Source organism: Carassius auratus, unplaced genomic scaffold (assembly GCF_003368295.1).
Source record: "Carassius auratus strain Wakin unplaced genomic scaffold, ASM336829v1 scaf_tig00216631, whole genome shotgun sequence".
NCBI lineage: Eukaryota > Metazoa > Chordata > Actinopteri > Cypriniformes > Cyprinidae > Carassius > Carassius auratus.
In genome coordinates this window covers 973-15,931 of record NW_020528669.1, presented here as the reverse complement: position 1 = coordinate 15,931, position 14,959 = coordinate 973, and the positions used below count along the sequence as shown (strand labels likewise).

Genomic DNA, 14,959 nt, shown 5'->3' with positions numbered 1-14,959 from the left:
TTATAAATTCCAGAAGTTGCAACAGAATTAGAATTCAAACAACTTGAGACCTTAGAGGGAACTCAAAGAAACACTATGATGCCAAGGTAGAACATTAAATCCACAATCACAAAGTGGATCCACATCCATAATATTTCCGCCTAAAAACAACCCACAAATCACTAGTAGATACAACAGACCTAGAAATCAAGCCACTTCTATCTTAACTTGACCTAGATTTTTCTGTTAATACAATTTCTTGGAGAAGAAAACTACTCAAAATTTTGATTCATATCACTTCACGTATCTCAATAAACACTGCAGGTTTGTGTCTTTACTGTCTGTTACGAAGTGGATCCACCAATGTAATATGTCCCCCTAAAAACTGTAACACCAATGAGCGGATGGTATTCAACCATCTGTTCCATGTTAATGAATCCTGACCCTTTTGACACATTCTACACTCAAAGACCAGAACGTGAGTTAAAGAAAAAACAAGGACTTTCGTTTTACAACCCTCTTACAACATAACTCACCACCCTGGGCGCCGCCATGACGGCAATGTCCTGGCGAGGATGAGAGTTATAACACCTTGGAGACTATCCAGAGATGCGATATCGAACTTCAAAAGGGAAGACAAACACCCCCCCTTCTTGATCGCACATTCCAGTGAAACAGACGCACACACATTCATGAGACGCACACACACTCAAAAACAGGCACAAGCATTTTTGCTGGCCCATGGACCTTCTTTTACTAAAACTACCTCTAAATGTATTTTAATGTCTCCCTTTTTGTGCTCAAATGTATGTATGCAGCATAGTGGAATATATGAATGTTACTGTGTGTTTAATGCAAACTTTATATGCATTTCGTTAAGAATAACTCTGTACCTTTGGATACGGGACTGGTAAAATCATAGTTCTTAGTGTCGGTATAATCGTAAAAACACGACTGTAACGAATCTTGATAGCAAATTACAAAAAGATGCATTGTTTCAGAGGAACGATCTTGCTTAAGAAAAATGTTTAACTTTGACATCGCCATAAATTAGACCAGTGGGCGGAGATCAGCAAACAAAGAAGATTTTTCCCGCCTTAGTTTGTTTACACTTCATTGGCTCATACTAAAAAAATAGGTGTAAACCTAGAGTTACTTAAAAGCTCAGGGAAACCTGTATTCTGGGCATTCCGCCAGAGAGAAAAGAGGATTCCCAGCTTTGCAACCGGACTTCAAGAAGTTCTCCGTTATTCTTCTTTACTTTTCGTTTCATTCTAGTTTTTCTTTATTGTCTGCTGATATTTGACTTCGTTCAATTGCCCTCACGAGCCAAACGAATTTAAGTCTAGTCATCTTTTGGCAAAGTTTACCTTCGCGTTAACCATCGAGCTCGCGCATCATCTGCTCTGGAAAGAACCACGCTGAGGCCGCACAGACCGGACAATTTGAGCGCAGCTACGCACAAGAGCCAGATCAAAGCAAGTACTTTCTTATATCGCAACTAAAATTGCTGTTTAAGGTTGTCTAGGCTATTCCATGTTTGTGAAATCATCCAATGACTTGGGGTCTCTTGCAAAGTTAACTGTTTGAAATTGCCACGCTGAGATTGCTTTTCACTTTCACTTTCTCTCCCTCTCTCTCTCTCTCTCTCTTTATCTCTCTCTCTCATTTATCTCATTATTATTCTTGCTCATTTACCTCGTTTAAATTGTATTTTCGTTTTGCTATATACTCATATTTACTCCGTGTGAATTGTAGTTATGTACTCTTTAGTCTGTTTTTATTAAATCCTATAATTTGCTTGAATTGAATTGTTTTATTGCTCATTGAGATCGAAGTCCCTGAATCGTGTGATCTACGCTACGAGCTTTGTTTTATATGAATTAATTTTCAGTAATCTTAGTAGTACAGACACAGAAAATATTGTTTTTTCCTGATCAGAAGATTAATATTTCTTGGAGTTTGTAAGAAGGGTATTTTTATTGAATTTTGATAAGGAAGTCTAGCTTCCAGTTCGCTGGACGAACAGATTGTCTAGAGTAACTTAAATTAATTCTAGTAAAGGTTACCTTTAAATGATTAAATATTCCCTCTTTGGGTAATTTAATATTTGTAAGCAATAAGCACGTTATATTCATAGACTCATGAATATTCACTTCATTTGAGTTAATTATTCCCCAGAAAGTGATTGTTGCTACATTATAATGGTGGAGTGTAATTTGGGCAGTGTTCAAACTTTGTTTTTGTGAGCAATATTCATTTTCATTTTCACGAGCATTTTTGGATGTTAATATTATGTATGCGCATTTTTGAATTGTGAGTTAAGTCGCGCTTCGAGCGAACTCATTTGGCACAAAGGCAACTGTTCAGCACAGCAGCCTAACAGTTTCTAAAAATACCTATAGTCACTGTTATTTTAATAAAAGTAAACTGCAGTAAATGTTAAAAGTCTCCTGTCAAGAGAAGACCAACATTTTCATATGAATAATTAAAAGATGAAGAAATCTTTTATTAATTGTAATATGTAAATCTGAACCTGAGCGATGTTCCTCTGATTCAGTTAAAAAGGCCTTGCATATTAAGTATCGTTATTGAATTTCGTGGTGAGCCACAGTGATATTCAAAATTTAAATGATAAAAACTCCTGGTCTAAATTGGCTTAGCTACCCGATTTTAAACCTAAAACATTTAAATTATAAGTGCTATTTTGTTAAATGTTTATGGGAGGTCAACAGATGGACAAAACCTGTTATTAAAAGTCGTGTGTTGGTTAGAGAAAAGCTCCGGCCTCACGCGCTGTTTAATTTAGCACCTCAAGGGTCATAAAACCTTTGTCTGTTTGTGAGTTGCGATTTTGATGCAGAGAATCAGCGCTGATGAGCGCACAGAGATTAGATCATAGTGAAACTGACTGTCATTCCGCTATCTAAACACCAGAGGGAATTTTAGAAGTTTCAAGTTGCCCTGTCTTCTGATTCCGGCTTGCATGAGTGCCATCTCGTGGCCGTTTCAGATAAGGCTCTCGAATTACTAACCTCTATTTCTCTCTGTGATTTATTGAATTAGCTGTCTAAATTATCAATAATTATTTGCATTAACAGCTTTGCTCGTGCGAATATTATTTCAGCATTAGACAATTTTTGCCTGTTTTTGTTCACATTTACTTTGAATTTGGTTCAAACATGATTTGAATTAGAATTTAATTGTTTAATAGTGCAAATTAAGTGTCTAAGCCCAACCACTGATTAACCCATTTAGAAGGAAGTAAGCCATCTAGTGGCAGTAACCTGTTAAGTCAGTTCACAGCTTGCATCTCTCTGATCTCTTTCTTTTCGGTTCTGATTTGAATTGCTTCATCTACTTTTACCCTTTCTGATTAATTTCATAATTATTAATGATACATTACTGTTATCGTTGGGTATTATAGGGCATTTTTTTCCGATTTTTCCAATTAATTCTTCTCACCTGCTTATTTTAAATTTAGATTTAAACCAGTTTTGAATTTTTAATTTGAATTAAGTTTTCTGCCCACCAGGTTAAGCCACAGAGAGTGAATACGCCCCCTTTGTGGTGAAAACCAGCTTCTTCTTCTCCCGTGCTCATTCCTGTCTTTTGTTATTTATTTTGTTATTATTATTATTATTTTTTTTTATTATTATTATTATTATTTTTTTTCTTTAATTTTTTTTATTATTATTTTGTATTATTATTATTATTATTATTATTATTTTTATTTTTATTTTTTTTTTATTTTAGTTTTTATTCAACTTTTTTTTTTTTCTATATAGCCCTTTTTGTTGTTTATCTTTCTTCTCTCTTTTGGCTTAGGTTATTTTGATAATTACCATCATTATCATAAGCTTTTGTTTTTGTTTTATCATTATTAGGTAAAGCTGTTACCTCTTATTTCTACATATATATTTACTCAGTTGATGATTAAACAAACCAAACCTTAATTCACTTTAAGTTCCTTTGTTCATCCTTTGTGTATTTGATTGTAGAACTCCCTTGGTGATTGGACAGTCATCTCAGGTTTCCAGTGAGCAAGGGGGCCAACCGGCGTTAACAACACTGGCCGTGAGTGAAACTCGGTCCCTCTTATCTCTGTCCGTTTGCGGCACGCAGTGTAGACATCAGCAATTTGGCACTCCAACGGTGATCAATCAGTCCAGCCGACACACGACGCAATCTCTGGGACCAGTACCTAAACCGGGGGCTAAATCGGGGCCCACTTTCTTTTCTAAAGAGAGGGTTCTGGGGAACAGCCCAATTTTGTAGTGCTGTCTGGCGGTTGACATCTTGGTGTTGCCGGTTGTGTTAAAAGTCACAAGCTGTTTGAGAGGGCGCAACGTCAGAGTAACGGAGGGCCAGGGACACTGCGGTTGAGTGTTTGGGAGCGCCAGGGAGGCTGACCGTGCCGCTGGATTCCACCAGGTGAACCAAAAGTGATAAAACCTATCCACTTATTATAAGGCGCAGAATATTAGATATTCCCCCTGATATTTATGTTAAGTGTTTGGTCCATTTTCCTCTGTAAGCCACACCCTTTTCCTAGGTCTCTTACTCCCCTAGCCGCACGTGCTGTAGGCCCCTAGCAGAAACTCTTGTGAAAAACAGCAGGCTTAATTTTTTTTTTATTCTCTACCTAACACTTCTAGCGTTCTTATTCATTCCATTTCATTGCAGACCAATTTATTTGGTGTTTTGTTTTCACGGTGCTCTTTCCTATCTTCACCTTTTTGCATGCTGTTGTGATTCTGTTTCTTGCAGTTCACCGAGAGACCCCAAGGAGAGCTAAGTAGTAGAGCGACAACCGAGCAGCCGGTGTCACCAGGTGACCCACGAGGCTATCCCCTGTCAAGTCTCTATTTTGGGCCGACCCTAATTGGACCCGCCTCCCTGTCTAACTGTCTGCACCAGTTAGCCAAAATTCTTATAGACGGCATAGCCGTACGATAGCTCGTTAACCAGAGAACGAACTTGCATTGGCCTCTTTGTGTGTGTGTTGTGCTTCTCTTGTCCGCAGTGAGCCAAGATGTCGCGTGCATCCAGTCCCACAGTCCCTTGGGATCAGCTAGCGACATGGCTGGAGACGATGACGACCTCCTTCCTGCCAAAGGACACCAGTGACCTGCAGCACTTGAGCCAGGGACAACTGGATACTGAGATGGACCAGCTGATGGCGAACGATCCAACGCAGAGTTACACCCACAAAGAACTTGCCAGGATCACAGGGACCCTAGCTCACCTCCTCATCGCCCAGGCAAGGATCAGCGAAAGGAGCAACCACGACTTGGAGCAGGAAGCCGCGGCTCTGAGACTTCGAGTGGAGGAAGCCCTACAGCATCAGGCCCACACCCAGAGTCGTCTAGATAAGCTACTTCTCGAGACCCAAGACCAGCACGAAAAAGAGAACGCTACAAATCCAGAACTACAGAAAGAAGTGGAAAGACTTCAAAATTCCCTGGAGAACCTTCGTCTGGACACAGACCAAAGAGAACATTTGGAGAGAGAAACCCGAGAGAGACTCGAGGCAAAGCTCCGACAAGGTGACGCTCTCCTTGAAAGGGCTGAAATCGAACTGAAAGAAAGAGATGCTAAAGTGAAGGCCTATGAAAATCACCTGGAAATGGCCCGAGCTGAAATCCACGACCTTACACAGCGTAAAGACTCTCTAATAGATGAACTTGACATGGTTCACAGAGAACTGAAACATTCTTATAGCCTGCAACGTGAACAGAAAGAGGAAACACACTCCACAGAGTTTCCCCTGGCCAGTGAACCCCAGCGTGTCAGCCAAGAACTTCGAGCTGGAAAAGGGGGTGAAAGCCTGCTTTTCAAAATGTCACCAGCCAGCCTCCACGAACCCCTGTCAGCAGTGGGGGAAGGAAAACCCTTCCAGAAAGTCCGGGTCACCAGCCACGGACACATAACTCCAAAAGAACTGGACAAGCTGGCTAGAAACATCCCTACGTTCAACCCAGATCCTGCAGGAGGCCACGACATTCACGCTTATTTACAAGATATAGACTTTCACTTGCAAACTGTCACCAACGTAACCACTTGGGACAAATTGTACCTGCTCAGAATTACGTCCAGTCGTGAGGTACGCAGTTTCTTAGACCGTCAACCAGAGACTGTCAAAATGGACTACCAGCAACTGCGAAAAGCTTTGGTGCGTGAATTCTCTGATCCAGAATCAGACCAAGGGCTAGTAACCGCAATGGACCTCAAGCAAGGTCGACTTGAAACCCCACCTAATTTCTACAACCGACTGCGACGTGCCTACTTCGGAGCAAGGAATGAACCAGGCATGGAGGAAGACGTCAACTTCCGAACTTTGTTTCTGCGAAACCTCCATCCTACTGTCAGCCACCATTTGGGAGTGTTAGCGTGCCCGCGTAGCATGTCAACGCAACAATTACGTGATTTAGCACATAAGGCCTACACCAAACAAAAGACTGTGTCAGAAAAGACTGTAAAGCACCCAACTATTTGCTCTGTCTCTGAGTCCCATTCAGAGTTGACCCTAGAGGGCGCCCAACAGCACCCCAGTTATACACCCATCAACCGAGAGTCAAGACCGTTCCAAGCCAGCAGAGGGCAGCGCGGTCGCGGTGGTGGTGCCCGTCCGAAGCACCAGAACGACCGCTCTGGAATATCCTGGGACCGGCCTCGCCCCTCCCATAACCAAAAGGGGGGGGGGCCACCTGGGAAGCCGGCCGGCGACCCAGAACTAGCCAACCTCCTGCCTCCAGAACACCAAGCCCAGGGAGGCGGGAGGGGGAACACTCTCGACGTGATGCTTGGAAACCCAAGGCTGAGTCCACATCTAAAAAGGAAAGTGCAGCCACATCCGAAGCTGCAGAACTTCTGAGAATACTGAGAGAGTTCCTTCAACAGAAACCTCACAAGGAGGACAAGAAGGATAAACCAGACACCGCATGACTAAACCTTATGCCTGAAACCAGCACCACTCCCAACGTCTCCACAACTGAACCAAGCACACAGAACACTGTTTGTCAACCACGAACTATTGAACTAGCTGTTGCCTCATCAAACAATAGCAACACCCACTCAGTCCAGCTGACGTCTGCACCTCCTGACCAAGAAAGCATCATCCCACACACTGAGGTGCCAGAAAGTGCTGTTTTGGTTATCTGTACCCACAACGAAACACACAAAACATACCCTAACTGCTTATCGATCAACACACAAGCCCCAACACCAAAACTCCTGGGGAACCTGATCGAGAAGGGAGTGGCTCGGAAACTCTACCTAACCATCACTTTAGAAAAGGAAATGAGACTCGAAGCCCTTGTGGACACAGGCTCAGACCTCACGTTGATTTCGGCTCAACTATTTGATAAGCTCAAATTTGAAGCTCAGAGACAGAATCGAACTCTAAATTTTCACACTTGCAAGCTGAATGTGCAGTCATACAGCCAAAATGACATCCAGCTCAGAAATGTAGCTCCCATCCACCTGACGATCGGACCTATGAGCCTAGTACATCCTATTTATGTCTCACCAATGAACAATTATTCATTTCTCATCGGGAAAGACCTGCTTGATCGCTTTGAGCCTTTACTAGATTTCAAACAGCTGAAAGTCTGGGCTCAAGTGCGAGAACCTCTTCCCCTCCAACCACACAGGTCGCCGGTGCCAGACGGTCAGGTCACAGAGGTCACGAGAATTCCCACAGAGCCAGACTGTCGGGTCACAGAGGTCACGGGAACCCCAGCAGCCAGCCATAGGTATCCAGCCTCAACAACAAACCAAGGCTCAAGTTCGATCCTCTGTACCTTCAAGGCCACTAAAGACTCTGATACCTACTGCCCCAAGGTCAAAACCGAACTGCAGCTGCATGATATAACAACAACGGACAGTATTCTGGCCATATGGGCAGACAACTCAGCCATTAGTCTGTCACTGTACAATGCAATCACTGAGAAGACACCTGACCTCCCTTATGCCAGCAAGCGCACTCGTTTCCCTTTGAACTCACACCCATCCTCAATGGTGTCTGCTAGAGGAATCTGCGCTTTGCATGTGAAATGGAATTATCGGTGCCTGACTCATTATTTCCTGGTCCTTCCGGACCTGCCACACGATGTTTACATTGGAGCAGACCTCTTGATTCGCCTCAAGGCTCATGTGGACACTTTTAATGAAGTTGTATGGGCCCCATTGACTTTGCAGCCACACGTTTCCATCAACCATGACAACCTCATATCAGGGCAGACCATCCCAGAAGTCTGCACTTTAGTCAACGAACAGGAAACGGTGGTACCAGCTTACACCAAAGGGGTCGCTATTCGGCTCAACATGCGATGGGGTCAAACCTTAAACCACACGCTGGGTTTCTTCCAACCCTCACCTGAATGTGTGGAACTCGGACTCACACTGGAAGCCATACCCCTCACTGAAGTGTCATCTCGTGTAGTCTACATCCTGTTCAACAACTGCACGGCAACTGACATCAACATTCCCAAGGCCTACCGGCTGGGATGGCTAGTAAGCCATGACTTTCATGATTTTGAACTTGTACTACCTGTCATTGGTCCCATTCCACCCGCACTGATACCCGAAGGGAGTACAGACAGTACATTGTTCACTGCACCCTTCAAACTCATTGCCATCACATCTGTTATGTCGGTGCCTAAAGACCAAGTGTGCAGAACGGAGCTGACCGAGGACGAACACCTCACAATATACACAGTCTCCCACAAGAACGTCGGTGAGGCTCATGAACCTACTACACCTCTCAATGCCAACCCGACTGATGACACACCGATGGAGGAGCCTTACCCAGGTTTTGAATCTCAAGTGCAGCAAATTCTACAAGACGCTAATGCACTTCAAAGCGATACAGATCGTCAAGGACTCAGACAAGTTCTGTATAAGTTCAAAGAATCCTTTGCCAAAGACTCTCTAGACTGTGGTCTCACCAACCTCCACACGGTGCGCATCCCTACGCACCCTGATGCTCCTCCCACTTTTGTCAGACAGTACAAGATTCCCATCGCCTCACACGAACCAGTGCAGGAGATCATCGAATCTATGCTTGAAAAGGGGGTCATCCGTCCATGCAACAGCACCTACTCGGCCCCCATCAGGCCCGTCCTCAAACCTAACGGCAAATGGCGACCCACCATTGACTACAGGAAACTGAATCAACAGGTGCCGCTGTCACGATGGCCCATGACCCAGCTAGAACAAGAACTACCCCGAATCAGAGGAGCCACAATCTTCTCTACACTTGATGTGGCCTCTGGATTCTGGACCATTCCGGTGCACCCGGAAGACCAACACAAGTTGGCATTCACATTTGGCAACAGACAGTTCACCTTCAACAGGTGTCCGTTCGGCTACGCCAACTCACCAGCTGAATTCAACATCTTTCTGAACAAAGCCTGCCCAGACGCTAGAATGAGAGGCAACCTGATCTATGTAGACGATGTTCTCATGAAGAGCACAACGGTGGCCGACCACCTGAAAGAAATAGACTATGTTTTGAACCAACTATCCACCGCCGGAGCCAAGATCGCCCTCCACAAAGGACAGTGGTGCCGAACTAAGGTTAACTACGTGGGCCTGCTCATCGGATCCCAAGGCATTGAACCTCAGTCAAACCGCATTCATGCCATTCAGAACATCAAGCCTCCCACCAACGTCTCTGAGCTGCGGAGTTTTCTAGGGGTATGCAATTACTCTCGACAGTTCATCGAAAACTACTCGGACATTGCCAGACCTCTGACAGCTCTGCTAAAAAAGGACTGCCCTTTCGTCTGGTCAGAGGCTCAAGAACACGCCATGAAAGAACTAAAAAGACATTTATGCACAGCTCCGTGTCTTGCTTACCCCGATCCACAAAAGGAATTCTACCTGGAAGCTGGGTTCTCCAACCAATGTCTCAGTGCTGGCCTGTACCAACGGCATGATCAAGACAAGTAAGTAGTTGCCTATGCCAGCAAGACACTGCTTCCACCAGAGTGTAAGTTCTCAGACTGTGAAAAAGCTCTGCTCTGCACTGTATGGGCCATTCAGCGATTCTCCAATTACATTGGGGCACAGAAAGTTATCATAGAGACTTGCCACCAGCCAGTAATGTTCCTCAACAGCCAGCGAATCCGAGATGGCGTGGTCACCAATTCACGCATAGCCACATGGTTAATGGCTCTCCAAGGACGCAATGTTGAGGCACGGTATGCACAGAATCACAAGTCTGCACTGGGCAATGGCCTGGCCGCATGCCAAAACTGTTCTGATAACATATCTGCAGAAGAAATGGGCGTGCAAGAACCCCAACAGCAACAACCGACCTGTCACAGGTACTTTGAAGAGAATGCGTGTCAGGGCATGCTCACAGCCTACGTCGATGGATGCTCCTACAACCACGATGGCATCCTCAAGGCAGGTGCAGGAGTGCTGTGGGTCAACGACCAGCCATGTTCCCCACAACACTTCAAGTTAGGTCCCCAGTCATCACAATATGCAGAAATAGCAGCCATTCTCATAACTCTGCAGATCGCATCAGCCCATGACATCAGAGAAATCCTCATCTGTACAGACTCTAACTATGCCAGACTCAGTTTTGTGTGCCACCTTACCGGCTGGAAACAGAATGGTTTCAAAACGGCAAACAACAAGCCAGTCAAACACCAACACCTGTTCCAAGAATGTGATAACATCACCGAAATGCACAATATGACTGTGTACTGGAAGAAGGTAAAAGGACACTCTAAGCTACCAGGGCTGGACAAAGACTTAAATGATAAAACCGACGCCCTCGCCAAAACAGGCGCACTACACGGGAGGTGTGGTCACCCCCAGAACCCACACCCAGCCCCGATGTTGCAGTATTAACCCGCAGCAAACGACCTTCACCTGTGGCAGTGCCCGCCTCACAGTCGCTATCGCTAACTCCGCAGATCTCCAACAACGACATTGCGGATATGCAAGCCTCTGACACTGCCATAAAGACAATTCTTAACCACCTCTCTGACCCCTCCAACCACCCTATCACTGAAGCTGAGCTCAATGATGACTCGTGCCTCCGACACCTGTATAACACCAGACACATGCTACGTGTACAAGACGACATTCTGTGGTTTGCACCTGATGACAGCACATCGCCACGGCTCGTGGTGCCACGATGCCAAAAGGGGGTAATGCTAATGTACGCCCACGACACACCATGTGCTGGACACCACGGTGCCAGAGCCACGTATGACACACTGAGACAGGTGGCATTCTGGCCCGGCATGCAACAAGATGTGGCAGAGTACGTCAGAGAATGTCTTGTGTGCTGCCAGTTCACACCAGCAAACCCAAACCACAGAGCCCCACTGCAACGCAGAGGGATCACGTTCCCGTGGTCAGACCTCCAAATCGACTGGGTAGGGCCCCTGCCCAGATCAACAAGAGGCAACAAGTACTTCCTCACGGTGGTGTGCCAGTTTACCAAGTGGGTAGAGTGTCTGCCAGCACCCAATGACACTGCCCAAACCACTGCATACCTCCTGATGAACCATATCTTCTCCCGGTTCGGATTGCCACTGAGAGTCAACTCAGACAGAGGTACCCACTTCACGGCCGAGATCATGCAACAGATCTGGAAATGCCTAGGGGTACAAGCTAAACTACACATCAGCCACCATCCAATTGCATCCGGCCAGGTAGAGAGATCGAACCGAGCGGTGGTCGCCATGCTGAAAAAGTATGTGTCTGCTAATCAGAAAGACTGGGATGTGAAACTACCCCTTGTGTTGATGGCCATCAGAGCCACCCCACAGGAATCAACACGGGTGTCCCCTTTTGAACTCATGACTGGGCGGCAGATGACCCTGCCACTACACTTGCTGTATCAACCAGGAGACTCCAACCTTGTCACTGCTTACACCACATTCCAGTACCTTGACGAGCTCCATAGACACTTGAAAACAACGTTTGCTTTTGCCCAGCAACACCTGCAAAAAAGCGCTGAAGGCCAGAAAGCATACTATGATCGGAAAGCGTCACACCAGGAACTGAATGTGGGCGACAGGGTCTTGTATTACCGCTTCACCCCGCCAACTCAGACAGGCCCCCAGCGGCTGTCAAAGAAATTCCTGCCACACTGGACGGGACCTCATGAGATTATGAACAAACTCTCCCCAGTTGCGTACCAAATCCAGCTAAGTCGGGGATCGAGAGAACCAGTTCTCAAATGGGTCCACCGTAACCAGATTAAGAGACATGTGGCCACTAGCAGAGAAAGACAGGGAGGGGCCAATGCAAGCTAAACACCAACCGCCGCCATCGAAGCGAAAAGACTGTCCCATCCAACCCGGGACAAACCTCACTGACCTGTTCCCTCTCTCTCTTTTCCCTTTTCCTCCCCATCTCTCTCTCTCTCTGGCCTGTAACAGGATGCTGCTGTGGATTCTCATCCTGTGCCTCCAGTCAACCAGAGGCCAGCCGTCATCAGACATTATCACACCGGGTCCTGCCTCGGGCATTGTATTGAGAGAGCAACCGGGACTCCTGATCACGAATTGTCGGACGTACACCCAGAAAGTATACGTTCGACTCGACCCCCGCAACGTCTACAGAGCACACTACCCCCGCGCAGTAGCCCAGTACAGCTGGGCCGGTGCCCGTTGGACAGAGGATTCCCTCCAGCACGCCGAGGCCGATGTCAAGCACATGCTCAACCAACTTGAGAAGATGACTGTTACCCAGGCGGAACTAGGTGGACACAACCGCCGCCCCAAACGTTTCCTGGGAGCGCTGCTCGGAGCCGCCGCTGCTGTGGGAACTCTGTTCAACATTGGTATGTCCAGTGTCAATGCAGTAAATATAGCCACTGTGAGACGGCATGTGGCTGAAATTCAGACTGAACTTCCACAGCTAAAAGAGCAACTCACTACACAGAGTGCATCCTTGCAAACCATTGGAAAGACTTTGAAAGGAACGGTGGTCATTCTCAACACCCACAGCGTGCTTTTGAACCAGACCATGAACTCCATGAAACAGCTGTTCACTGTGTTCCAGAATGACTTTGCCCAAACGCAGCTGGTCACAGCATTAATGACTGACATGCTACGGGAAGTGAGTTCTTCCATCGACAGTCTAGCCATGGGAAGAATTCCACCATACCTGATACCCCTAAGCTTGGTGCAAGATGTGCTGGCTTCCGCCATCACCACACCCACTGATCCTATGCAAATCCACCTTGCCTACTCTCTAGGTAGTGCTATTCCCCTTTACGTGGATCCTGAGCAGAAGGAGATGAGTTTCCTCCTGAACTTACCCATCATAGAGTCAAGCCGAATCTACAGACTCAAAGACATTGTTAATGTGGGGTTCTGGAAGGATAACACTCATATCAAGATACGTACCCCTGAGGTGGTGGCGTACCATGACAGCAACACCCAGCTGTACTTAGCCCCAAACCTGCACATGTGCACCCTAACTAAAGACATTCACTACCTCTGCCCCAGCAAACCATTTCTCAGAGACAATACTGATGGAATCTGCGGTTGCAACCCATGATCAGCGACACGCGTTGCCCTGCCGATGCCCAGCCTCGCAGCCACGTCACCGAGACGCAAGCTGAGATTGTAGGTGATAGATGGCTCGTTAACACTCCAGTACGTACCGCTACACTGACCTACGACCAGCATGACACAGCCACCCGTGTCAATCTGCTCGACCAGAGCATGTGGATTCAAGTCCCACGAGGGGCCATCCTCCACCTCGACGATCTGGCCTTATACCATCTCCGAGTGAAGAGTACCAATCAGAACTAGAAATCCCATCCTTCTTCAAGAACTACAACTTCACCCTAGGTCCGGAGTTGGAACTGTGGATTGAAAAAGGCGGGCCTTCAGCTCATTTGACATTGCTCCCGTCGACGCAGCCCTCCAAGCCTTGTCTCGATTGCCCATCCTGAACACCTCACCTGTTGTCCAAGCCTGGACTGCAGCTGACACAGCACTGTGTATCTCCATGGTCGTCGCCACACCCTGACCCTTGGCGTGGCCTTAGTCCTATACAGGAAACTCAACGAGATGCGAATCTCTGCAGCTAATTCAAGACAACTAGGATTCGGAGGTCTCCGATGGAAACCCCCGAAGGGAAGGTACCACACCAGAGAACGGGATAAGGACCTCATCGAGTTGAGTCCTCAGCCCTAACAAACACCTGCTATCCGACTGTCAGGATCACCTGCCCATCCGACCATGGTGGTGGGTGTTGTCCGACTAATGACCACAGGGGCATCATCCGACTACAAAGGGGGAATGTAACACCAATGAGCGGATGGTATTCAACCCTCTGTTCCATGTTAATGAATCCTGACCCTTTTGAGAACTTCTACACTCAAAGACCAGAACGTGAGTTAAAAGAAAAAAACAAGGACTTTCGTTTTACAACCCCTCTTACAACATAACTCACCACCCCTGGGGCCGCCATGACAGCAATGTCCTGGGGGGGATGAGAGTTATAAACAACCTTTGGAGACTATACCAGAAGATGCGATATCGAACTTCAAAAGGGAAGACAAACACCCCCCCCTTCTTGATCGCACATTCAGTGAAACAGACGCCAACACATTCATCGAGACGCACACGACACATCAAAAACAGGCACAAGCATTTTTGGCTGGCCCATGGAACCTTCTTTTACTTAAACTACCTCTAAAATGTATTTTAATGTCTCCCTTTTTGTGACTCCAAATGTATGTAATGCGGCATAGTGGAATATATGAATGTTACTGTGTGTTTAATGCAAACTTTATATGCATTTAGTTAAGAATAACTCTGTATCTTTGGATACGGGACTGGTAAAATCATAGTTCTTAGTGTCTGTATAATCGTAAAAACACGACTGTAACGAATCTTGATAGCAAATTACAAAAAGATGCATTGTTTCAGAGGAACGATCTTGCTTAAGAAAAATGTTTAACTTTGACATCGCCATAAATTAGACCAGT

The 14,959-nt window shown here is 46.1% G+C and overlaps 1 protein-coding gene across 1 annotated transcript; it reads left to right on the top strand.

Moving 5' to 3' along the window:
* Positions 1–1,398: 1,398 nt before the first annotated feature.
* On the top strand, positions 1,399–13,845 carry LOC113098735 (uncharacterized). The gene is made up of 2 exons (XM_026263762.1): positions 1,399–1,457; positions 12,393–13,845. Exon 2 carries the CDS (start codon positions 12,394–12,396, stop codon positions 13,516–13,518), a length of 1,125 nt encoding a protein of 374 aa, XP_026119547.1. The 5' UTR covers positions 1,399–1,457; position 12,393; the 3' UTR covers positions 13,519–13,845.
* The last annotated feature ends 1,114 nt before the right edge of the window (positions 13,846–14,959 follow it).